Source organism: Neodiprion pinetum, chromosome 6, assembly GCF_021155775.2.
Source record: "Neodiprion pinetum isolate iyNeoPine1 chromosome 6, iyNeoPine1.2, whole genome shotgun sequence".
Classification (NCBI taxonomy): Eukaryota; Metazoa; Arthropoda; class Insecta; order Hymenoptera; family Diprionidae; genus Neodiprion; species Neodiprion pinetum.
Genome location: NC_060237.1, coordinates 24,002,245 through 24,028,796, shown reverse-complemented (window position 1 = coordinate 24,028,796; position 26,552 = coordinate 24,002,245). Strand labels below are relative to the sequence as shown.

The 26,552-nt window shown below is 46.7% G+C and overlaps 1 protein-coding gene across 1 annotated transcript; it reads left to right on the top strand.

Annotated features, from left to right (window-relative positions):
• The first annotated feature begins 1,562 nt into the window (after positions 1-1,562).
• Positions 1,563-24,710, top strand: LOC124221904 (uncharacterized). The gene is made up of 30 exons (XM_069137391.1): positions 1,563-2,060; positions 10,245-10,661; positions 10,746-11,008; positions 11,288-11,663; positions 11,748-12,164; positions 12,249-12,665; positions 12,750-13,166; positions 13,251-13,667; positions 13,752-14,168; positions 14,253-14,515; positions 14,795-15,170; positions 15,255-15,671; positions 15,756-16,018; positions 16,298-16,673; positions 16,758-17,174; positions 17,259-17,675; positions 17,760-18,022; positions 18,302-18,677; positions 18,762-19,024; positions 19,304-19,679; positions 19,764-20,180; positions 20,265-20,527; positions 20,807-21,182; positions 21,267-21,683; positions 21,768-22,184; positions 22,269-22,531; positions 22,811-23,186; positions 23,271-23,533; positions 23,813-24,188; positions 24,273-24,710. The coding sequence occupies exons 1-30, from the start codon at positions 1,563-1,565 to the stop codon at positions 24,708-24,710; spliced, it is 11,052 nt and encodes a 3,683-aa protein (XP_068993492.1).
• Positions 24,711-26,552: the final 1,842 nt, after the last annotated feature.

Below are 26,552 nucleotides of genomic sequence, written 5' to 3'. Positions count from 1 at the left end.
TACCGATGGAACCACTAAATTTCAATCAGATCAACGAATTTGATTTGTCGGCGGTCTGTCATATTTGTGAAAAACCGTTTACGCTCACAGACGTGAAACATCGGGATCACTGTCATTTCACAGGAAAGTACCGTGGTGCTGCTCACCGCAGCTGTAATCTAAATTACCAAAATTCGCACACCATCCCAGTGATATTCCACAATCTGTCGGGTTACGATTCACATTTCCTGATCAAAGCACTGGCTACATCGTTCGAGGGCACAACTGAGCTTCTACCCGTAAACAAAGAAAAGTACATTTCATTTACAAAATACGTCGAGGGGACAGATATAAAGTTTAGATTCGTAGATTCGTACCGCTTCATGCCCAGTAGTCTTGAGAAATTAGCAACGTATCTCGGTGATGATCAGAAATCAATCACACGAAAATTTTATCATAGGTCAGATAAATTTCAGTTATTGACCAGAAAAGGAGTGTTCCCGTACGAATACATAGACAGTTGGGAGAAGCTCGAGGACACACGGCTACCATCCAAACATCAATTTTACTCAAAATTAAATGATCGGGATATATCAGACGACGACTATGCACATGCATGTAAAGTTTGGCAAACTTTTAATGTTCAAACTTTGGGAGAGTATTCGGACTTGTATTTACAGACGGACGTGTTTTTACTGGCCGACGTTTTTCAAAACTTTCGACAGAGCTGTTGGACGACGTACAAACTGGACCCGTTACATTACTACACAGCGCCCGGTCTGTCGTTTGATGCAATGTTAAAATGTACAGGCATCGAACTCGAGCTTCTCACCGACATAGACATGGTTATGTTTATCGAAAAGGGTATTCGTGGTGGTGTATCACAGTGTTCGAACAGATACGCAAAGGCCAACAACAGGTACATGGGAGAGGAATTCGATCCTGAGGTCGAAGAATCTTATCTCATGTACTTTGACGTTAATAATTTGTACGGTGCTGCTATGAGCTTTGCTCTGCCATACAGTTCCTTCGAATGGTTATCAGACTTCGGACAATGCGACGTTCTTACCATCTCGGACGATGCGGAGTTTGGTTACGTGCTGGAGGTAGATTTGGAATATCCTGCGGAACTGCATGAAACTCATAAGGATTTACCATTGTGTCCGGAGCACTATGTACCTCCGATTTCGACCAATAAACAGCCAAAATTGACACCCACGCTATTTTCCAAGAAAAACTACGTTGTTCACTACCGCGTTCTGAAACAATCTTTACAATTAGGTTTAAAATTACTCAAAATTCATAGAGTTCTCAAATTCAAGCAAACTCCGTGGCTGAAAAAATACATAGATTTAAATACCGATTTGCGAAAAAAATCTGACAACGAATTTGAGAAAAATTTTTACAAGCTAATGAACAACGCAGTTTTTGGCAAAACTATGGAAAACGTGCGAAAGTACAGAGATGTTCGATTGATCACGAAATGGGATGGACGGTACGGTGCGAGAGCTACCATAGCCAAGCCTAATTTTCACAGCTGCACCGTTTTCGACAAAGATATAATTATCGTTGAAATGAGTAAGATGAAAGTCAAGTTGAATAAACCATTGTACGCAGGTTTCTCCATCATGGATCTAGCCAAAACATACATCTACGATTTTCATTACAATTATATCAAACAGAAATTCGGTAACCGAGCAAAATTAATGTACACAGATACAGATAGTTTGATTTACAATTTTACCGTCCCCGACATATACGAACGTATGAAGGAGGACTTACATAAATTTGACACGTCGGATTATCCTCTTGACAACGCTTATGGAATGCCTCTAGCGAACAAAAAAGTTCTCGGTTTGATGAAAGACGAGAACAACGGCAAAATCATGCTCGAATTTGTAGGGTTACGAGCTAAACTGTACGCATTCCGAGTCATGGGAGATGAGACAGACACTAAACGTGCCAAAGGTGTCAGAGGATCAGCGTTAAGAAAAATAACCTTCAACGATTATTTGGACTGTGCGTTGAAACGTGAAAATCTATCCTCAAATCAGTATTTGATCATGAGTCGAAAGCACGAGGTATACACCGTAGAACAGCAGAAAGTAGCACTGAGCTGGAATGACGACAAGCGGATCGTGTTTCAAAATACAACCGACACGCTTCCGTGGGGCTACAAGCCTACACCTTAGCTTTATAACTGTACCATGTCTGTCGATTGTCTAAAAAGACGCATACTTGTTGTGTGTCGGATATAAAATAAAGAGGGACATACGTTTTTACAAAAAATTCATTTATTAAAATGTTACATGTCCGATTCGTTTATCCAACTGTTGTGTGTATTGTCAAAACCAAACCATTTAACGTATATTTTTCTTCCACGCTTCTTGAGCACCTTCTCCACCAGATAGATATCCGGATGCTTAACCTTGAGGAGCTCTTGTTCGTAGAAACCACCAGCGATGGGTTGATCTCGGTAGTCTTTGAGCTTGTACGTCACAGGATGAGTATTTTCCACTCGACTTATCGTGAATATTTCAGTCGTCCAATTGGGAGTGTAACCTTTCTCGAAGACATTTTTGAATTTGCTGATTCGAACTTTGTCGCCGGATTTGAACTTTGCCGATACGGTAGGTATCGCTCGAAGCCCTCCGTACGCCTGACGTAACAACAGCCTCTCGTTTGCAACGGTGACATCCGACGGTTTCATTCTTATGGTTCGGTGTTTGACGTTGTTGTAAGCCGAAACCAAATCGGATAAGATATCGAGCCACTTGTAGCTTCCTTGCATGCTGAACCGTGTCCACATTTTACCTTTCAGCGTGCGATTGAAACGTTCACAGATCGAAGCCTTCAAATTACTGTACGTGGAGTAAAGTTTGATTCCGTAGCGTGTCATAAGCGATTCGAATTTCGAGTTGTAAAATTCCGTTCCTCTGTCGACGTGTAAATTTTTCGGTACCCGTCCTTGGACAAGCACAGATTCCATTGCCTTCGTAACATCATCTCCAGACTTGCTCTTTATCGGTACAGCCCACGCATACTTTGAAAAGACATCAATGACTGTGAGCATGTACTTGTAGCCTTTGTTTTGCCCAGCGTACGACGTCATATCAACAAGATCCGCCTGCCAGGTCTCGTCGATGCCGCGCACGTCTACACGTCGACGCGGGTAATTCCGGCGTGCAGGCTTATGCAGTTCCGTCACCAGTGCTTGCTTTTCCTCGTTCATATTCCAACGCTATTAGTCTGGTGTCCAATTTGGAAATGATTTCCGCGTTTCGAATCGACAAGTCTCTGCCTGTTTTAAAGTCTGTGTAGAAGGTATCCAAGGCTTTCTCCGTGGTGATCTCCAAAGCTTTGATCATTTGATCGAGGTTGTCGATTCGTTTTTGCAGCACGCTGAATTTTCGTCTCGAGGTTTTTAAAGTTACAGCATTGTTCGGCTCTGCGGGATCCGCGACGTTGCACAGTCTCTTGTTCCGTATATCGTAATGCCCGTCCGCTGTTATTTGAAACCCGACACCCGGAGGACCGCGAGTGCTCGCGGTCGTGTTTTTATTCAGCTGACGTCCGAACACGTCGACGCTCATCTCGGTAATGAATGCAAAAATGACGGGAGCTGCTTAATAAATGATTCCTGCTTCGCGTAGCTCTTCGATAATGGAGATTATTTCGTTATTGTGACTCGGATTTCCCGCTGCCTGAGATGCCAGGAGTAAACGAAGACGCTCCACCAACTCGTTTGGATCATCCCAGAAGACGTATTCCGTTTCAACACCTTGTCGAGTGATCATAGCTTGCGGAAGTAGACCTTTACCCTTTCGGCGAGGTGACGGAGAATAATCCATTAATTCGGCAATGACATTTCTAAATTTGTAACTGTTATCGTTTCGAACAGCCCCGTCGGATGAGTAATACTTCTTATGCGCGTTCGTTGCGAGGATTATGTTTTTAAAATTTTCCCGATCTCCGGCGCTCACAGAAGAACCGTCGGGCTTCTTTTTGAACAAAAGTTCCAGCAAACCCTTCGTTTTCGGGTAACGCGTGTCGCCAATACGAACGTAGTCACTCTCAAAAGATATCAACGAATCACCGATCATCAGTCCGTTTGAGAGGTTGCGTACACCGTACACGTTGTCCAATTCGCCTTTTGTCTTCGCATCTCTCATCAGTGCAAAATACTCGTCCTCGACCGGTGTTTCTACGACTGTTTCATCCCCCGCCGAAGCAAAGGAATCGTCCATTTCCGAGACAGTTTCATTTTTCGTTTCATTTTTCATCTCCTTTATTTCTTCTTTAATTTCTTCCACCTCTTGTTTGACAGGTTTGGTGTCTTTTGTAACATTCACCAGTTCTTGCAACGGAGTCACTACTGGTTTGAAAACGTCACTCAATTTCTGAGTCGTAGATTCCCTGCCCGACTTGAGCAATCTGTGTTTTCGACGGATCGCAGCACTTGCTTGAGCGATCTGATGTAGGACATCTTTTTGCTTGGAAATTTCAGAGCTCTGCATGTTGACGCAACTGAGTCTGCAGCGCTACTGCGTCTCTCGCTCGAAAACGGTAAATTTTATTCCTTTTCCAGGCTAACAAAAGAATCGAATCCCCTCCTGTATCGTCCTTCGTTGAGCTCACTGTCTTTGTCGATCACCAGAAACCCGTACTTCTCACCGTTCCAGCATGCAGAGCACACACTTTTAAACTCTGTGTAAGACATATCGGTGTTCACATGATCGTTGTATACGTGTCTCAGGTTCATATCGTCTTGTTTGAATAACACGAGTAAGTTTACGTTGTCGCGAACGAGATGTTTGGGAATAAGCGCGTACGTCTGACAGAGATAGAAACAGTCAACGTCGTGATGTCTACCCATGCAAAAGTAGGCTCTAATATTGTCCTGCTTCTCGCACGCTACATCGTCAAATATGATTATTGAGTCGGGCCGTGCTTTTTCCGGTGGAATCACTTGCTCACGCTCGGTAAACGCAAAATACTCCGTATTCTCAACATGGTCCAGCAATTGCTTCAACAATCGGTATTTAGGTTGGTTGAGAGATTTCGAGTAAATGTAGATATTTTCAAATCTGAGTCCGTTGGGATAGGTTATAAGTGTGAGCAACGCATTAGTTTTACCACAATTCGACGGTCCACAGAATATCGCACGTACACTGTTCGGGAGTAATTCACCGTGCCGTTTGTGCTTTTCGACATTTTGCTCCGAAAGTTTGTCAAAATTCATCACGGGAAGCTTGGTAGGTTGTTTCTCAAACCGCATCTCGGACATGACTGATCGGATTTGCTATAAATACCCCGTTTTAAAGCACTTTTCTTCAGTCAACGCACGAACATGATCGCGTACAGAGGTAAACGAAGCAGCAGCAGGCGGCAACATCGTGGCAAGGGTCTGGTGAATAGAATCATCAACAAACTTCCGATCGAGTTGCATGTTCCCGGTTACCAATACTGCGGTCCCGGTACGAAGTTGACGAAAAGACTCGCGAGAGGCGATTCCGGTATCAACCCTCTCGATGCAGCGTGTAAGGAACACGATATAGCGTATTCAAAAAATCGTGAGAACCTTGAGGTTAGAAACGAGGCTGATAGGGTGTTGGCTGAGAAAGCTTGGAAACGGGTTCTCGCAAAGGACGCAAATTTGGGTGAGAAGGCAGCCGCTTGGGCAGTAGCTAATACAATGAAAGTAAAATCAAAACTCGGAATGGGAATGCGAAAGTCAAAAAATGTGACCTTGAGAAAAATTGTAAATGCTGCAAAACGTTCTATGGTTCCAAGCAACGATGCAAAAGTAGCTATCGAATCTGCGCTGAAGGGAGCTGAGAACGCCGTTAAAAAAGCGGGTGGTAAATGTAAAGTGCGAACACCTCGCGTCCTACCGGTACCTTCGAAAGTCGGTGGTTTTCTACCGTTTCTGATTCCTATTTTTGCCGGTCTCAGCGCTACGGGTGCGTTAGCCGGTGGTGCGGCAGGTATAGCAAAAGCTGTGAACGATGCGAGCGCGGCTAAACGAGAATTGGAGGAAAGCAAACGACACAACAAAACTATGGAAGCTATCGCGTTGGGCAAAGGGCTTCACATGAAACCGTACAAAACAGGTCTTGGTCTCCATCTTTCAAAAAACTAGATGCGACGCTACCACGTCGAGCGTTGACTGATTGGGACTTGTTGAAATATGCAAAAATCTTGAGGGTTCCGCATTTCCGCGGTGTTTTCATGCGAAACGAAATGCCCGAAAACGGTCCACGAAAAAACGAGTCAGCTATAATCAACCTTGACGACAAAGACGGTCCGGGAACACACTGGGTTGCGTACAAGAAACGCGACAATAATATCGATTACTTTGACAGTTTCGGCAACCTTCAACCACCCTCGGACCTCATAAAATACCTCGGCGTTGGTAGCGTCAAATACAATCATGAGAGGTACCAGGATTACGATACATTTGAATGCGGACACTTGTGTCTGAAATTTCTAAGTGGAGAGCTATATAAACATGGTGCGTGATTCGTCAAAGTCAGTCTACCACTCGCAGTCATGGATTACCCAGCAAAAGTTCGGTACATATCCACGGACGACTCCTCAAACCTGATGGTACAGCTACTGTGAACACACAGCTCGTAAACAACGCCATCTGTCATCTGTTTGAAGAAATTCGCTACGAAATTAACGCAGTTGAGGTTGATAGAAGCAAGAACGTTGGCTTGACAAGTCTCATGAAGGGTTACGCTTCCCTGCACCCTGGTCAGACTTGGCTGATGGAGAACGCTGGATGGCTCGATGTAGAAGAGAAGAAAAAATTAACCGATACCGATGGTAACTTTGACGTACTGATACCGCTCAGCATGATATTGGGTTTCGCCGAAGACTACCGCAAGATCGTTGTCAACGCTAAACATGAGTTAATTTTGACGAGATCAAAAACTGACGTCAACGCAATCATGCAGACTCAGGAGGAGGAATTCAAAATCACGATCAATGCAGTGGAATGGCTAATACCGTATTTGAAACTCGCGGATCAGAAAAAAGTTGACCTACTAAATTTCATTCAGAGAGATCCGCCTGTTTCGATGAGCTTCCGCAGTTGGGAATTGTACGAATATCCCTTACTTCCCACGACATCGAAACACGTTTGGACTGTGAAAACTTCCACTCAGCTTGAAAAACCTCGGTACGTCATTTTGAGTTTCCAAACAAGTAGAAAGAACAAGGCCGGCAAGAACGCAAGTCATTTCGATCATTGCGATATCACGGACGTCAGGCTATTCTTAAACTCTCAATCTTATCCGTACGGTAACCTGAACCTCAACATGAGTCGTAATCTCTACGCGCTCCTGTACGAGATGTACGCAAACTTCCAAGCTACCTACTACGACAAGAACCCCGAGCCGTTGCTGACAAAGAGTGAATTCCTTCGAGACGTCCCCTTGTTCGTTATCGACTGTTCGAAACAAAACGAATCTTTGAAGTACGGACCTGTCGACATCCGTCTTGAATTTGAAGCTAAAGCCAACTTTCCCGCTGAAACATCGGCGTACTGCTTGATCGTTCACGATCGTATTGTCGAATACAACCCGCTCAGTGGTGGGGTGAAAAAGTTGGTATAAAAGCTGACCCGTTTCCACCATCTCGCACAGTTCAAAGATGGAGCTCATCGTTGACGTACAAGGCTTTCGTAGACCTCTCAACAACACCTTCACGTTAAAAGAATTGGCTGTAATTTCAATCTACTCGGAAGCATCTCCTTCAGTGTTTTTCTTCAAACCACCTTACAAATGGAATTTACTGGACGTCAAATACAAAAGCCAAAATTCTTGGTTAGAACGCGATTTTCACGGCTTACGTTGGAGCTGTGGAACCGTACCTTTTGAGGAAGTTGAGCGGACCATTCAAGACAGGCTGTGCAAAGCTCAAACCGTGTACGTAAAAGGAGAAGAAAAACGAGATTAATTGCTCAAAATCGTTCCGAAAGTTGAAATCATCGATATGTTGGACTTTGACTGCCCGTCGCTTGAAACCCTGCAAAAAACTTCAGCTGTGTCTCTGAGATGCGACCTTCACACAATACCCAACGCAATCTGTGCAGCACGAAACGTTTGCATACTCCAGAATTGGCTACAAAATCATCGTACTGTCCGGATGGCGAGGCTGTACGATTTGTGTTACTGCGCAGAAGCGTCTACAAGAACGGTCCCGCATTCCTGGCGAATATATCACCCTGGTCATGACACTGTTGAATAGAATTATTGTACTATTTTTTGTGAAGTAATTGTCAACCGTACTCTAAAAATTGTACTCAATAAAACTTTTAAAGAATATTCATGAAATAATTTTATACCTTCACCTTAGCTCTTAAGAGAGAGAATTTTTTTCAGAAGCTTATGTAAGATTCGACCTTGCTCTCCATCCTTGACCGAGCTGTACTCAAACCGAGTTTTGCATTCCTAGAGCGATAGTAACCCAACACCGCAGGCTCTGACCGCGGCTATCGGCCGACCTTGCACTCCGGTCTGAACCCGTCCAAATACTCATCGTAGAGTTCACATGACGCAGCTTGAAACCCTCCGTCTTTGCTTAGTGGTGTTCGGACATTTTCTTAGATTTTGAGACTTAATTCTAGATACAAAACGTACGTAGGATTAAAGGTATACAGGATAAATGACAAAATATTCATAATTTCAATCTTTTTTGTTTATTATACGTAAGACTTACACACACAGAACATTGTTTGAACCGTGGATAAATTTTGTGGAAGTAGAGGGGGATCGCATAGTTCATTTAAGGCGCATAACTGCATGAAAATTCGAACTTGTTGAATTCTCCACCAAGGTATTTCATTTGCAGACGATTTTCCCCGGCCATGCTACACATTTCAGTCAGCTGACTGGAATCTTCTTGTAGAACTCTTGCGATTCTCGGTGGTGAGAAGACGTTGTATTCTCCATCGATTGTCGCCAGAACACGTACCCCGAATTTTGTTTTGACCAGTCGTAACCCGTTGACGTCATACACTCCCCCAATTTCGAGTTCCGACATCTTCTTGGTTGGCAGATTCTCCAGGCGGCTGACGTGGTTAACTTTTGCTAGATCCATCGCGTTTCGAGGTTATTTCACGAGTGAGAACAGTTCACAATGAGAATACGATGAGAACAGAGTGACGATCACGATAGACGTCTTTTTATAGGGCAGCTGTACGGATGCGCGCGCACCTTTTGGCATTCCAAGAGCGATAGTAACCCGACACCGCAGGCTCTGTACCGCGACTATCGGTCGACCTTGGATATCAAACCGAGTAAGTGAAAAACAATTCTCGGAACCATTAATTTTGGAATGTCACGTGGTTGATAAGGTGGTTAGACAAAACAATGCGTTCGACAAGTTTCGACGGCGAGCGGTATGCGGTCAAAGGATTTCGGTGCGACGTTGAGACAAACAATTCTCGGAACCATTAATTTTGGAATGTCACGTGGTTGATAAGGTGGGAAAGGAATGTGAGGTGGTTGACGTTACACGTCAGCAGTCCTACCGTGGGAAAGGAATTCGGAGTGGTTCATGTTACACATCAGCAGTCCTATCGTGGGACAGGCGAGCACTACAGACCTTCGGTCGGTAAAATTGTCGGTAAAACAGCACGATTTTGACCCTCGATCGATACAACTGTCGGTAAGATTGTAGGTAAAACAGCACGATTTTGACCCTCGATGGATACAACTGTCGGTAAGGTTGCACGGTTTTGACCTTCGGTACGGCAGACTGTGATGTCATCGCGGAAAAGGGTTTGCGTCTGGGCTACGCGGAGCGGAAAAGGGTTTGGGTCTGGGGAGAATGTATAGGCGGACTGGTCGGCTCGGTCGGTAAGTGTCGGTAACCGGAATCTGCGTGTAGAACCGGCCTTGCTGTACTACTTACGGCGTATATCACCGACTACGGAACAGTTGGAACAGGCAGCCGGGGTCAATGTTAGGCAGCAGCAAATGATATTAGGTAAATGATGTCGGTCCGAATAAAAGTTACGACTGTAACGTGCAATTGAAAGGAGAACACGAAGTACAATTTTAATGTTTGAGGGAGGACCATACTGAGACTCAAAACTTTCACATTTTTCGTCATATCGAAATTTCACTTTGATTATCTGAAAGTACTCGGAGAGCCTGAGAAATTAGGTGGTTAAACTTGAAGATCTGTTCGAAATTACAGAAAATACGTCGTAGAACATGGTATAACATTACCCAACTTCAAAATGTTTCCAGCGCATTGAATACAATATACATTCGTTCAATTATCCTGACAGAACAAGAAAAGTGCGAGAGATAATCAGAAGACGGGAGAATTCTGTGGATCACCATTCGGATGCGCTGATCCATAAAAGTGTCGCCGTGATCCAGACAATTTCGGAAACCCTCCGCGACCGGGAGGTGGCGGTCGCGAATCAGGAGAGAGAGGTAACAAAGCGAGAGACCCTTCTTCTACGGGCCGTCATTGGTGAAGACCTCCAGGAGGAGTCGGCGGCAGAGGAGGCGGAGGAGGAGGTGGGCGCGAGAGTGGACCAGGGGAGGGAAGTCGCCGCGGAGGGGCGAGTCGTCCACAGGTCACCAGAAAATAATTATATCACCGTCGTCGCAGAAGGCGACGAGAATGTGGAAATAAAAATAAGAAAAAGGGGAAACGTACGTAAATACGGAAAATGAACAATTCATTTATTTCTTCGTTAGAACATGGTATAACATTACCTAACTTCAAAATGTTTCCAGCGCATTGAATACAATATACATTCGTTCAATTATCCTGACAGAACAAGAAAAGTGCGAGAGATAATCAGAAGACGGGAGAATTCTGTGGATCACCATTCGGATGCGCTGATCCATAAAAGTGTCGCCGTGATCCAGACGATTTCGGAAACCCTCCGCGACCGGGAGGTGGCGGTCGCGAATCAGGAGAGAGAGGTAACAAAGCGAGAGACCCTTCTTCTACGGGCCGTCATTGGTGAAGACCTCCAGGAGGAGTCGGTGGCAGAGTAGGCGGAGGAGGAGGTGGGCGCGAGAGTGGACCAGGGGAGGGAAGTCGCCGCGGAGGGGCGAGTCGTCCACAGGTCACCAGAAAATAATTATATCATTGTCGTCGCAGAAGGCGACGAGAATGTGGAAATAAAAATAAGAAAAAGGGGAAACGTACGTAAATACGGAAAATGAACAATTCATTTATTTCTTCGTTAGAACATGGTATAACATTACCTAACTTCAAAATGTTTCCAGCGCATTGAATACAATATACATTCGTTCAATTATCCTGACAGAACAAGAAAAGTGCGAGAGATAATCAGAAGACGGGAGAATTCTGTGGATCACCATTCGGATGCGCTGATCCATAAAAGTGTCGCCGTGATCCAGACGATTTCGGAAACCCTCCGCGACCGGGAGGTGGCGGTCGCGAATCAGGAGAGAGAGGTAACAAAGCGAGAGACCCTTCTTCTACGGGCCGTCATTGGTGAAGACCTCCAGGAGGAGTCGGCGGCAGAGGAGGCGGAGGAGGAGGTGGGCGCGAGAGTGGACCAGGGGAGGGAAGTCGCCGCGGAGGGGCGAGTCGTCCACAGGTCACCAGAAAATAATTATATCACCGTCGTCGCAGAAGGCGACGAGAATGTGGAAATAAAAATAAGAAAAAGGGGAAACGTACGTAAATACGGAAAATGAACAATTCATTTATTTCTTCGTTAGAACATGGTATAACATTACCTAACTTCAAAATGTTTCCAGCGCATTGAATACAATATTCATTCGTTCAATTATCCTGACAGAACAAGAAAAGTGCGAGAGATAATCAGAAGACGGGAGAATTCTGTGGATCACCATTCGGATGCGCTGATCCATAAAAGTGTCGCCGTGATCCAGACAATTTCGGAAACCCTCCGCGACCGGGAGGTGGCGGTCGCGAATCAGGAGAGAGAGGTAACAAAGCGAGAGACCCTTCTTCTACGGGCCGTCATTGGTGAAGACCTCCAGGAGGAGTCGGCGGCAGAGGAGGCGGAGGAGGAGGTGGGCGCGAGAGTGGACCAGGGGAGGGAAGTCGCCGCGGAGGGGCGAGTCGTCCACAGGTCACCAGAAAATAATTATATCACCGTCGTCGCAGAAGGCGACGAGAATGTGGAAATAAAAATAAGAAAAAGGGGAAACGTACGTAAATACGGAAAATGAACAATTCATTTATTTCTTCGTTAGAACATGGTATAACATTACCTAACTTCAAAATGTTTCCAGCGCATTGAATACAATATTCATTCGTTCAATTATCCTGACAGAACAAGAAAAGTGCGAGAGTTAATCAGAAGACGGGAGAATTCTGTGGATCACCATTCGGATGCGCTGATCCATAAAAGTGTCGCCGTGATCCAGACAATTTCGGAAACCCTCCGCGACCGGGAGGTGGCGGTCGCGAATCAGGAGAGAGAGGTAACAAAGCGAGAGACCCTTCTTCTACGGGCCGTCATTGGTGAAGACCTCCAGGAGGAGTCGGCGGCAGAGGAGGCGGAGGAGGAGGTGGGCGCGAGAGTGGACCAGGGGAGGGAGGTCGCCGCGGAGGGGCGAGTCGTCCACAGGTCACCAGAAAATAATTATATCATTGTCGTCGCAGAAGGCGACGAGAATGTGGAAATAAAAATAAGAAAAAGGGGAAACGTACGTAAATACGGAAAATGAACAATTCATTTATTTCTTCGTTAGAACATGGTATAACATTACCTAACTTCAAAATGTTTCCAGCGCATTGAATACAATATACATTCGTTCAATTATCCTGACAGAACAAGAAAAGTGCGAGAGATAATCAGAAGACGGGAGAATTCTGTGGATCACCATTCGGATGCGCTGATCCATAAAAGTGTCGCCGTGATCCAGACGATTTCGGAAACCCTCCGCGACCGGGAGGTGGCGGTCGCGAATCAGGAGAGAGAGGTAACAAAGCGAGAGACCCTTCTTCTACGGGCCGTCATTGGTGAAGACCTCCAGGAGGAGTCGGCGGCAGAGGAGGCGGAGGAGGAGGTGGGCGCGAGAGTGGACCAGGGGAGGGAAGTCGCCGCGGAGGGGCGAGTCGTCCACAGGTCACCAGAAAATAATTATATCACCGTCGTCGCAGAAGGCGACGAGAATGTGGAAATAAAAATAAGAAAAAGGGGAAACGTACGTAAATACGGAAAATGAACAATTCATTTATTTCTTCGTTAGAACATGGTATAACATTACCTAACTTCAAAATGTTTCCAGCGCATTGAATACAATATACATTCGTTCAATTATCCTGACAGAACAAGAAAAGTGCGAGAGATAATCAGAAGACGGGAGAATTCTGTGGATCACCATTCGGATGCGCTGATCCATAAAAGTGTCGCCGTGATCCAGACGATTTCGGAAACCCTCCGCGACCGGGAGGTGGCGGTCGCGAATCAGGAGAGAGAGGTAACAAAGCGAGAGACCCTTCTTCTACGGGCCGTCATTGGTGAAGACCTCCAGGAGGAGTCGGCGGCAGAGGAGGCGGAGGAGGAGGTGGGCGCGAGAGTGGACCAGGGGAGGGAAGTCGCCGCGGAGGGGCGAGTCGTCCACAGGTCACCAGAAAATAATTATATCACCGTCGTCGCAGAAGGCGACGAGAATGTGGAAATAAAAATAAGAAAAAGGGGAAACGTACGTAAATACGGAAAATGAACAATTCATTTATTTCTTCGTTAGAACATGGTATAACATTACCTAACTTCAAAATGTTTCCAGCGCATTGAATACAATATACATTCGTTCAATTATCCTGACAGAACAAGAAAAGTGCGAGAGATAATCAGAAGACGGGAGAATTCTGTGGATCACCATTCGGATGCGCTGATCCATAAAAGTGTCGCCGTGATCCAGACAATTTCGGAAACCCTCCGCGACCGGGAGGTGGCGGTCGCGAATCAGGAGAGAGAGGTAACAAAGCGAGAGACCCTTCTTCTACGGGCCGTCATTGGTGAAGACCTCCAGGAGGAGTCGGCGGCAGAGGAGGCGGAGGAGGAGGTGGGCGCGAGAGTGGACCAGGGGAGGGAAGTCGCCGCGGAGGGGCGAGTCGTCCACAGGTCACCAGAAAATAATTATATCACCGTCGTCGCAGAAGGCGACGAGAATGTGGAAATAAAAATAAGAAAAAGGGGAAACGTACGTAAATACGGAAAATGAACAATTCATTTATTTCTTCGTTAGAACATGGTATAACATTACCTAACTTCAAAATGTTTCCAGCGCATTGAATACAATATACATTCGTTCAATTATCCTGACAGAACAAGAAAAGTGCGAGAGATAATCAGAAGACGGGAGAATTCTGTGGATCACCATTCGGATGCGCTGATCCATAAAAGTGTCGCCGTGATCCAGACGATTTCGGAAACCCTCCGCGACCGGGAGGTGGCGGTCGCGAATCAGGAGAGAGAGGTAACAAAGCGAGAGACCCTTCTTCTACGGGCCGTCATTGGTGAAGACCTCCAGGAGGAGTCGGTGGCAGAGTAGGCGGAGGAGGAGGTGGGCGCGAGAGTGGACCAGGGGAGGGAAGTCGCCGCGGAGGGGCGAGTCGTCCACAGGTCACCAGAAAATAATTATATCACCGTCGTCGCAGAAGGCGACGAGAATGTGGAAATAAAAATAAGAAAAAGGGGAAACGTACGTAAATACGGAAAATGAACAATTCATTTATTTCTTCGTTAGAACATGGTATAACATTACCTAACTTCAAAATGTTTCCAGCGCATTGAATACAATATACATTCGTTCAATTATCCTGACAGAACAAGAAAAGTGCGAGAGATAATCAGAAGACGGGAGAATTCTGTGGATCACCATTCGGATGCGCTGATCCATAAAAGTGTCGCCGTGATCCAGACGATTTCGGAAACCCTCCGCGACCGGGAGGTGGCGGTCGCGAATCAGGAGAGAGAGGTAACAAAGCGAGAGACCCTTCTTCTACGGGCCGTCATTGGTGAAGACCTCCAGGAGGAGTCGGCGGCAGAGGAGGCGGAGGAGGAGGTGGGCGCGAGAGTGGACCAGGGGAGGGAAGTCGCCGCGGAGGGGCGAGTCGTCCACAGGTCACCAGAAAATAATTATATCACCGTCGTCGCAGAAGGCGACGAGAATGTGGAAATAAAAATAAGAAAAAGGGGAAACGTACGTAAATACGGAAAATGAACAATTCATTTATTTCTTCGTTAGAACATGGTATAACATTACCTAACTTCAAAATGTTTCCAGCGCATTGAATACAATATTCATTCGTTCAATTATCCTGACAGAACAAGAAAAGTGCGAGAGATAATCAGAAGACGGGAGAATTCTGTGGATCACCATTCGGATGCGCTGATCCATAAAAGTGTCGCCGTGATCCAGACAATTTCGGAAACCCTCCGCGACCGGGAGGTGGCGGTCGCGAATCAGGAGAGAGAGGTAACAAAGCGAGAGACCCTTCTTCTACGGGCCGTCATTGGTGAAGACCTCCAGGAGGAGTCGGCGGCAGAGGAGGCGGAGGAGGAGGTGGGCGCGAGAGTGGACCAGGGGAGGGAAGTCGCCGCGGAGGGGCGAGTCGTCCACAGGTCACCAGAAAATAATTATATCACCGTCGTCGCAGAAGGCGACGAGAATGTGGAAATAAAAATAAGAAAAAGGGGAAACGTACGTAAATACGGAAAATGAACAATTCATTTATTTCTTCGTTAGAACATGGTATAACATTACCTAACTTCAAAATGTTTCCAGCGCATTGAATACAATATACATTCGTTCAATTATCCTGACAGAACAAGAAAAGTGCGAGAGATAATCAGAAGACGGGAGAATTCTGTGGATCACCATTCGGATGCGCTGATCCATAAAAGTGTCGCCGTGATCCAGACGATTTCGGAAACCCTCCGCGACCGGGAGGTGGCGGTCGCGAATCAGGAGAGAGAGGTAACAAAGCGAGAGACCCTTCTTCTACGGGCCGTCATTGGTGAAGACCTCCAGGAGGAGTCGGTGGCAGAGTAGGCGGAGGAGGAGGTGGGCGCGAGAGTGGACCAGGGGAGGGAGGTCGCCGCGGAGGGGCGAGTCGTCCACAGGTCACCAGAAAATAATTATATCATTGTCGTCGCAGAAGGCGACGAGAATGTGGAAATAAAAATAAGAAAAAGGGGAAACGTACGTAAATACGGAAAATGAACAATTCATTTATTTCTTCGTTAGAACATGGTATAACATTACCTAACTTCAAAATGTTTCCAGCGCATTGAATACAATATACATTCGTTCAATTATCCTGACAGAACAAGAAAAGTGCGAGAGATAATCAGAAGACGGGAGAATTCTGTGGATCACCATTCGGATGCGCTGATCCATAAAAGTGTCGCCGTGATCCAGACGATTTCGGAAACCCTCCGCGACCGGGAGGTGGCGGTCGCGAATCAGGAGAGAGAGGTAACAAAGCGAGAGACCCTTCTTCTACGGGCCGTCATTGGTGAAGACCTCCAGGAGGAGTCGGCGGCAGAGGAGGCGGAGGAGGAGGTGGGCGCGAGAGTGGACCAGGGGAGGGAAGTCGCCGCGGAGGGGCGAGTCGTCCACAGGTCACCAGAAAATAATTATATCACCGTCGTCGCAGAAGGCGACGAGAATGTGGAAATAAAAATAAGAAAAAGGGGAAACGTACGTAAATACGGAAAATGAACAATTCATTTATTTCTTCGTTAGAACATGGTATAACATTACCTAACTTCAAAATGTTTCCAGCGCATTGAATACAATATACATTCGTTCAATTATCCTGACAGAACAAGAAAAGTGCGAGAGATAATCAGAAGACGGGAGAATTCTGTGGATCACCATTCGGATGCGCTGATCCATAAAAGTGTCGCCGTGATCCAGACGATTTCGGAAACCCTCCGCGACCGGGAGGTGGCGGTCGCGAATCAGGAGAGAGAGGTAACAAAGCGAGAGACCCTTCTTCTACGGGCCGTCATTGGTGAAGACCTCCAGGAGGAGTCGGCGGCAGAGGAGGCGGAGGAGGAGGTGGGCGCGAGAGTGGACCAGGGGAGGGAAGTCGCCGCGGAGGGGCGAGTCGTCCACAGGTCACCAGAAAATAATTATATCACCGTCGTCGCAGAAGGCGACGAGAATGTGGAAATAAAAATAAGAAAAAGGGGAAACGTACGTAAATACGGAAAATGAACAATTCATTTATTTCTTCGTTAGAACATGGTATAACATTACCTAACTTCAAAATGTTTCCAGCGCATTGAATACAATATACATTCGTTCAATTATCCTGACAGAACAAGAAAAGTGCGAGAGATAATCAGAAGACGGGAGAATTCTGTGGATCACCATTCGGATGCGCTGATCCATAAAAGTGTCGCCGTGATCCAGACAATTTCGGAAACCCTCCGCGACCGGGAGGTGGCGGTCGCGAATCAGGAGAGAGAGGTAACAAAGCGAGAGACCCTTCTTCTACGGGCCGTCATTGGTGAAGACCTCCAGGAGGAGTCGGCGGCAGAGGAGGCGGAGGAGGAGGTGGGCGCGAGAGTGGACCAGGGGAGGGAAGTCGCCGCGGAGGGGCGAGTCGTCCACAGGTCACCAGAAAATAATTATATCACCGTCGTCGCAGAAGGCGACGAGAATGTGGAAATAAAAATAAGAAAAAGGGGAAACGTACGTAAATACGGAAAATGAACAATTCATTTATTTCTTCGTTAGAACATGGTATAACATTACCTAACTTCAAAATGTTTCCAGCGCATTGAATACAATATACATTCGTTCAATTATCCTGACAGAACAAGAAAAGTGCGAGAGATAATCAGAAGACGGGAGAATTCTGTGGATCACCATTCGGATGCGCTGATCCATAAAAGTGTCGCCGTGATCCAGACGATTTCGGAAACCCTCCGCGACCGGGAGGTGGCGGTCGCGAATCAGGAGAGAGAGGTAACAAAGCGAGAGACCCTTCTTCTACGGGCCGTCATTGGTGAAGACCTCCAGGAGGAGTCGGTGGCAGAGTAGGCGGAGGAGGAGGTGGGCGCGAGAGTGGACCAGGGGAGGGAAGTCGCCGCGGAGGGGCGAGTCGTCCACAGGTCACCAGAAAATAATTATATCACCGTCGTCGCAGAAGGCGACGAGAATGTGGAAATAAAAATAAGAAAAAGGGGAAACGTACGTAAATACGGAAAATGAACAATTCATTTATTTCTTCGTTAGAACATGGTATAACATTACCTAACTTCAAAATGTTTCCAGCGCATTGAATACAATATACATTCGTTCAATTATCCTGACAGAACAAGAAAAGTGCGAGAGATAATCAGAAGACGGGAGAATTCTGTGGATCACCATTCGGATGCGCTGATCCATAAAAGTGTCGCCGTGATCCAGACGATTTCGGAAACCCTCCGCGACCGGGAGGTGGCGGTCGCGAATCAGGAGAGAGAGGTAACAAAGCGAGAGACCCTTCTTCTACGGGCCGTCATTGGTGAAGACCTCCAGGAGGAGTCGGCGGCAGAGGAGGCGGAGGAGGAGGTGGGCGCGAGAGTGGACCAGGGGAGGGAAGTCGCCGCGGAGGGGCGAGTCGTCCACAGGTCACCAGAAAATAATTATATCACCGTCGTCGCAGAAGGCGACGAGAATGTGGAAATAAAAATAAGAAAAAGGGGAAACGTACGTAAATACGGAAAATGAACAATTCATTTATTTCTTCGTTAGAACATGGTATAACATTACCTAACTTCAAAATGTTTCCAGCGCATTGAATACAATATACATTCGTTCAATTATCCTGACAGAACAAGAAAAGTGCGAGAGATAATCAGAAGACGGGAGAATTCTGTGGATCACCATTCGGATGCGCTGATCCATAAAAGTGTCGCCGTGATCCAGACGATTTCGGAAACCCTCCGCGACCGGGAGGTGGCGGTCGCGAATCAGGAGAGAGAGGTAACAAAGCGAGAGACCCTTCTTCTACGGGCCGTCATTGGTGAAGACCTCCAGGAGGAGTCGGTGGCAGAGTAGGCGGAGGAGGAGGTGGGCGCGAGAGTGGACCAGGGGAGGGAGGTCGCCGCGGAGGGGCGAGTCGTCCACAGGTCACCAGAAAATAATTATATCATTGTCGTCGCAGAAGGCGACGAGAATGTGGAAATAAAAATAAGAAAAAGGGGAAACGTACGTAAATACGGAAAATGAACAATTCATTTATTTCTTCGTTAGAACATGGTATAACATTACCTAACTTCAAAATGTTTCCAGCGCATTGAATACAATATACATTCGTTCAATTATCCTGACAGAACAAGAAAAGTGCGAGAGATAATCAGAAGACGGGAGAATTCTGTGGATCACCATTCGGATGCGCTGATCCATAAAAGTGTCGCCGTGATCCAGACGATTTCGGAAACCCTCCGCGACCGGGAGGTGGCGGTCGCGAATCAGGAGAGAGAGGTAACAAAGCGAGAGACCCTTCTTCTACGGGCCGTCATTGGTGAAGACCTCCAGGAGGAGTCGGCGGCAGAGGAGGCGGAGGAGGAGGTGGGCGCGAGAGTGGACCAGGGGAGGGAAGTCGCCGCGGAGGGGCGAGTCGTCCACAGGTCACCAGAAAATAATTATATCACCGTCGTCGCAGAAGGCGACGAGAATGTGGAAATAAAAATAAGAAAAAGGGGAAACGTACGTAAATACGGAAAATGAACAATTCATTTATTTCTTCGTTAGAACATGGTATAACATTACCTAACTTCAAAATGTTTCCAGCGCATTGAATACAATATTCATTCGTTCAATTATCCTGACAGAACAAGAAAAGTGCGAGAGATAATCAGAAGACGGGAGAATTCTGTGGATCACCATTCGGATGCGCTGATCCATAAAAGTGTCGCCGTGATCCAGACAATTTCGGAAACCCTCCGCGACCGGGAGGTGGCGGTCGCGAATCAGGAGAGAGAGGTAACAAAGCGAGAGACCCTTCTTCTACGGGCCGTCATTGGTGAAGACCTCCAGGAGGAGTCGGCGGCAGAGGAGGCGGAGGAGGAGGTGGGCGCGAGAGTGGACCAGGGGAGGGAAGTCGCCGCGGAGGGGCGAGTCGTCCACAGGTCACCAGAAAATAATTATATCACCGTCGTCGCAGAAGGCGACGAGAATGTGGAAATAAAAATAAGAAAAAGGGGAAACGTACGTAAATACGGAAAATGAACAATTCATTTATTTCTTCGTTAGAACATGGTATAACATTACCTAACTTCAAAATGTTTCCAGCGCATTGAATACAATATACATTCGTTCAATTATCCTGACAGAACAAGAAAAGTGCGAGAGATAATCAGAAGACGGGAGAATTCTGTGGATCACCATTCGGATGCGCTGATCCATAAAAGTGTCGCCGTGATCCAGACGATTTCGGAAACCCTCCGCGACCGGGAGGTGGCGGTCGCGAATCAGGAGAGAGAGGTAACAAAGCGAGAGACCCTTCTTCTACGGGCCGTCATTGGTGAAGACCTCCAGGAGGAGTCGGTGGCAGAGTAGGCGGAGGAGGAGGTGGGCGCGAGAGTGGACCAGGGGAGGGAGGTCGCCGCGGAGGGGCGAGTCGTCCACAGGTCACCAGAAAATAATTATATCATTGTCGTCGCAGAAGGCGACGAGAATGTGGAAATAAAAATAAGAAAAAGGGGAAACGTACGTAAATACGGAAAATGAACAATTCATTTATTTCTTCGTTAGAACATGGTATAACATTACCTAACTTCAAAATGTTTCCAGCGCATTGAATACAATATACATTCGTTCAATTATCCTGACAGAACAAGAAAAGTGCGAGAGATAATCAGAAGACGGGAGAATTCTGTGGATCACCATTCGGATGCGCTGATCCATAAAAGTGTCGCCGTGATCCAGACGATTTCGGAAACCCTCCGCGACCGGGAGGTGGCGGTCGCGAATCAGGAGAGAGAGGTAACAAAGCGAGAGACCCTTCTTCTACGGGCCGTCATTGGTGAAGACCTCCAGGAGGAGTCGGCGGCAGAGGAGGCGGAGGAGGAGGTGGGCGCGAGAGTGGACCAGGGGAGGGAAGTCGCCGCGGAGGGGCGAGTCGTCCACAGGTCACCAGAAAATAATTATATCACCGTCGTCGCAGAAGGCGACGAGAATGTGGAAATAAAAATAAGAAAAAGGGGAAACGTACGTAAATACGGAAAATGAACAATTCATTTATTTCTTCGTTAGAACATGGTATAACATTACCTAACTTCAAAATGTTTCCAGCGCATTGAATACAATATACATTCGTTCAATTATCCTGACAGAACAAGAAAAGTGCGAGAGATAATCAGAAGACGGGAGAATTCTGTGGATCACCATTCGGATGCGCTGATCCATAAAAGTGTCGCCGTGATCCAGACGATTTCGGAAACCCTCCGCGACCGGGAGGTGGCGGTCGCGAATCAGGAGAGAGAGGTAACAAAGCGAGAGACCCTTCTTCTACGGGCCGTCATTGGTGAAGACCTCCAGGAGGAGTCGGCGGCAGAGGAGGCGGAGGAGGAGGTGGGCGCGAGAGTGGACCAGGGGAGGGAAGTCGCCGCGGAGGGGCGAGTCGTCCACAGGTCACCAGAAAATAATTATATCACCGTCGTCGCAGAAGGCGACGAGAATGTGGAAATAAAAATAAGAAAAAGGGGAAACGTACGTAAATACGGAAAATGAACAATTCATTTATTTCTTCGTTAGAACATGGTATAACATTACCTAACTTCAAAATGTTTCCAGCGCATTGAATACAATATACATTCGTTCAATTATCCTGACAGAACAAGAAAAGTGCGAGAGATAATCAGAAGACGGGAGAATTCTGTGGATCACCATTCGGATGCGCTGATCCATAAAAGTGTCGCCGTGATCCAGACAATTTCGGAAACCCTCCGCGACCGGGAGGTGGCGGTCGCGAATCAGGAGAGAGAGGTAACAAAGCGAGAGACCCTTCTTCTACGGGCCGTCATTGGTGAAGACCTCCAGGAGGAGTCGGCGGCAGAGGAGGCGGAGGAGGAGGTGGGCGCGAGAGTGGACCAGGGGAGGGAAGTCGCCGCGGAGGGGCGAGTCGTCCACAGGTCACCAGAAAATAATTATATCACCGTCGTCGCAGAAGGCGACGAGAATGTGGAAATAAAAATAAGAAAAAGGGGAAACGTACGTAAATACGGAAAATGAACAATTCATTTATTTCTTCGTTAGAACATGGTATAACATTACCTAACTTCAAAATGTTTCCAGCGCATTGAATACAATATACATTCGTTCAATTATCCTGACAGAACAAGAAAAGTGCGAGAGATAATCAGAAGACGGGAGAATTCTGTGGATCACCATTCGGATGCGCTGATCCATAAAAGTGTCGCCGTGATCCAGACGATTTCGGAAACCCTCCGCGACCGGGAGGTGGCGGTCGCGAATCAGGAGAGAGAGGTAACAAAGCGAGAGACCCTTCTTCTACGGGCCGTCATTGGTGAAGACCTCCAGGAGGAGTCGGTGGCAGAGTAGGCGGAGGAGGAGGTGGGCGCGAGAGTGGACCAGGGGAGGGAAGTCGCCGCGGAGGGGCGAGTCGTCCACAGGTCACCAGAAAATAATTATATCACCGTCGTCGCAGAAGGCGACGAGAATGTGGAAATAAAAATAAGAAAAAGGGGAAACGTACGTAAATACGGAAAATGAACAATTCATTTATTTCTTCGTTAGAACATGGTATAACATTACCTAACTTCAAAATGTTTCCAGCGCATTGAATACAATATACATTCGTTCAATTATCCTGACAGAACAAGAAAAGTGCGAGAGATAATCAGAAGACGGGAGAATTCTGTGGATCACCATTCGGATGCGCTGATCCATAAAAGTGTCGCCGTGATCCAGACGATTTCGGAAACCCTCCGCGACCGGGAGGTGGCGGTCGCGAATCAGGAGAGAGAGGTAACAAAGCGAGAGACCCTTCTTCTACGGGCCGTCATTGGTGAAGACCTCCAGGAGGAGTCGGCGGCAGAGGAGGCGGAGGAGGAGGTGGGCGCGAGAGTGGACCAGGGGAGGGAAGTCGCCGCGGAGGGGCGAGTCGTCCACAGGTCACCAGAAAATAATTATATCACCGTCGTCGCAGAAGGCGACGAGAATGTGGAAATAAAAATAAGAAAAAGGGGAAACGTACGTAAATACGGAAAATGAACAATTCATTTATTTCTTCGTTAGAACATGGTATAACATTACCTAACTTCAAAATGTTTCCAGCGCATTGAATACAATATACATTCGTTCAATTATCCTGACAGAACAAGAAAAGTGCGAGAGATAATCAGAAGACGGGAGAATTCTGTGGATCACCATTCGGATGCGCTGATCCATAAAAGTGTCGCCGTGATCCAGACGATTTCGGAAACCCTCCGCGACCGGGAGGTGGCGGTCGCGAATCAGGAGAGAGAGGTAACAAAGCGAGAGACCCTTCTTCTACGGGCCGTCATTGGTGAAGACCTCCAGGAGGAGTCGGTGGCAGAGTAGGCGGAGGAGGAGGTGGGCGCGAGAGTGGACCAGGGGAGGGAAGTCGCCGCGGAGGGGCGAGTCGTCCACAGGTCACCAGAAAATAATTATATCACCGTCGTCGCAGAAGGCGACGAGAATGTGGAAATAAAAATAAGAAAAAGGGGAAACGTACGTAAATACGGAAAATGAACAATTCATTTATTTCTTCGTTAGAACATGGTATAACATTACCTAACTTCAAAATGTTTCCAGCGCATTGAATACAATATACATTCGTTCAATTATCCTGACAGAACAAGAAAAGTGCGAGAGATAATCAGAAGACGGGAGAATTCTGTGGATCACCATTCGGATGCGCTGATCCATAAAAGTGTCGCCGTGATCCAGACGATTTCGGAAACCCTCCGCGACCGGGAGGTGGCGGTCGCGAATCAGGAGAGAGAGGTAACAAAGCGAGAGACCCTTCTTCTACGGGCCGTCATTGGTGAAGACCTCCAGGAGGAGTCGGCGGCAGAGGAGGCGGAGGAGGAGGTGGGCGCGAGAGTGGACCAGGGGAGGGAAGTCGCCGCGGAGGGGCGAGTCGTCCACAGGTCACCAGAAAATAATTATATCACCGTCGTCGCAGAAGGCGACGAGAATGTGGAAATAAAAATAAGAAAAAGGGGAAACGTACGTAAATACGGAAAATGAACAATTCATTTATTTCTTCGTTAGAACATGGTATAACATTACCTAACTTCAAAATGTTTCCAGCGCATTGAATACAATATTCATTCGTTCAATTATCCTGACAGAACAAGAAAAGTGCGAGAGATAATCAGAAGACGGGAGAATTCTGTGGATCACCATTCGGATGCGCTGATCCATAAAAGTGTCGCCGTGATCCAGACAATTTCGGAAACCCTCCGCGACCGGGAGGTGGCGGTCGCGAATCAGGAGAGAGAGGTAACAAAGCGAGAGACCCTTCTTCTACGGGCCGTCATTGGTGAAGACCTCCAGGAGGAGTCGGCGGCAGAGGAGGCGGAGGAGGAGGTGGGCGCGAGAGTGGACCAGGGGAGGGAAGTCGCCGCGGAGGGGCGAGTCGTCCACAGGTCACCAGAAAATAATTATATCACCGTCGTCGCAGAAGGCGACGAGAATGTGGAAATAAAAATAAGAAAAAGGGGAAACGTACGTAAATACGGAAAATGAACAATTCATTTATTTCTTCGTTAATTTATTTATTCATTTATTTATTTATGTAGTCATTTACTTATTCATTTTTTTTTTTTACGTATTCATTTATTTATTTATTTATTTATTCATTTACTTATTCATTTATTTTTTTACTTATTTATTTATTTATGTATTCATTTATTCATTCATTTTTTTTTTACTTGTTCATTTGTTCATTCATTTATACACTTATTTATTCATTCATTTATTCATTTATTTATTCATTAATTTTTTTACTTATTTATTTATTCATTTATTTATTTATTTATTTTATATTTATTTATTTACTCATTCATTTATACACTTATTCATTTATTTTGTTTTTGGAAACGAATTTGGAAACCGAAAAGTCCGGATCCACCAGCGCAAGACCTCAAATTGTCCCAAATCTAGATCGCCAAATCTATCCGATGGGAGACGCGAGGTGAGTTTTGGGAGGACGAGCGCGTCTGTTTCGAATTCGAATTTAGGATTGCCGCAGGACCGCAGCACCAGTGTGGTGGAAAACCTTACGGGGTTGGGGTCCCGCAGAAGGTGTTGAAGCCGACCTCTTCTCCGTTCGACACTCGAGCGCGATCATAGTCAAGGCCTGAGTTCTCCGTTCCAAAAACTTTATCAAGTCCGTGAATTTCGGGAGTGAACGAAGAGAGCTGGTACCCTCCGAGAGGTCACCCTGGCTCAGCTCCGCTTCCCACAACCTTCGCGACTCCGAATCTAAGCGTTCAGAGAGCACGAAGATGTAAGTGCCGATGCCCAATTCAAATATTCGCGGCCTTATTAGGCCACTAAGATGGCAAACTAGAGGAGATCGGTGACACGGCGCCGAGTAGCGTTAATAGCCGAGACCGTTCGCGGTTGTCGCTCGGCCAGCGAAAGGGGTAAGGTTTTCGGGGACCACGAGATCTCTTCCTCTTTCTCTCCGGGGACGTTGAGGAGACCAGACGCGTGCCAAGTTATAATAACCGGAGAAGGAGGAAGGGAGGGTAACGTGGACTGCATACGGACGGCCCATCCCGATCGAGTCGAACATCGGGAGATTCCACAAATTAATTCTCCGCCAAATCACCATCCGAGAGTCCCCGGAGTCTAAAAGAAAGAGCCAACGATCGACGAGGCATCTAGACAAGATAAGTTGCTCAGACCTTTGTAATTTCGACCTGTAGGGATCGTACGGTTAGTGAACCGCTATTCTAATATTTGATTGTTGTAAAGAAAGAAAAGCTGACGTCGGACTGGTGAAGCTAGATTCCCAGAATTAAATATATTTGGTCTTATGTATAATCTCGTAAATAATATACTTTTGTTATTTCTATAATCTCTCAAAGACAAGCCAGACGTCCCAATGCTCCACTGGTAATTTTAAATTCGCTAACGCACGAACTATTCGCTGAGCTTCGTCGACGAAGGAACGGAGCTCGAAAGCGGACTCGTTTTTCAAGTGCGGGATCCGCATGAACGAAGCCAAATGTTTATTCATTATTAATCGAGGGTTGTGATATCGAGTCTTTAACGCCTGCCATGTGCTGATGTAATTCGCACTGGTCGTAGCGACGTCCTTTATTCCTTTATTCCGCGGTCCGCGGCACTACCGGTCAAGCAAAGCTTCAAATACTGCAGCTTGGTTGCGTCAGATAGAGAAGCTACGTCATGCACCAACGTAGTGAAAAGGTCGCAAAAACTTGCCCAATCCTCATACTTTCCCGAAAAGGTTGGAAGAGGAATGCGAGGGAGTTTCGCGACACCCGTTCCGGTAATTCCAGAGGTGCTTGCCGCCGCGGGTCTAGTGACGGCCTCTGTTTCCACCTTTTCCGCGGAAGT

Bases quoted from the DNA above. Each gene is read 5' to 3' on its own strand.
- LOC124221904 (XM_069137391.1), top strand. From the start codon at position 1,563: ATGAAAGTCAAGTTGAATAAACCATTGTACGCAGGTTTCTCCATCATG. The intron at 11,009-11,287 runs GTAGGCGGAGGA...TTATCCTGACAG, and splicing joins CAGGAGGAGTCGGTGGCAGA to AACAAGAAAAGTGCGAGAGA. The intron at 17,676-17,759 runs GTACGTAAATAC...AAATGTTTCCAG, and splicing joins AAATAAGAAAAAGGGGAAAC to CGCATTGAATACAATATACA.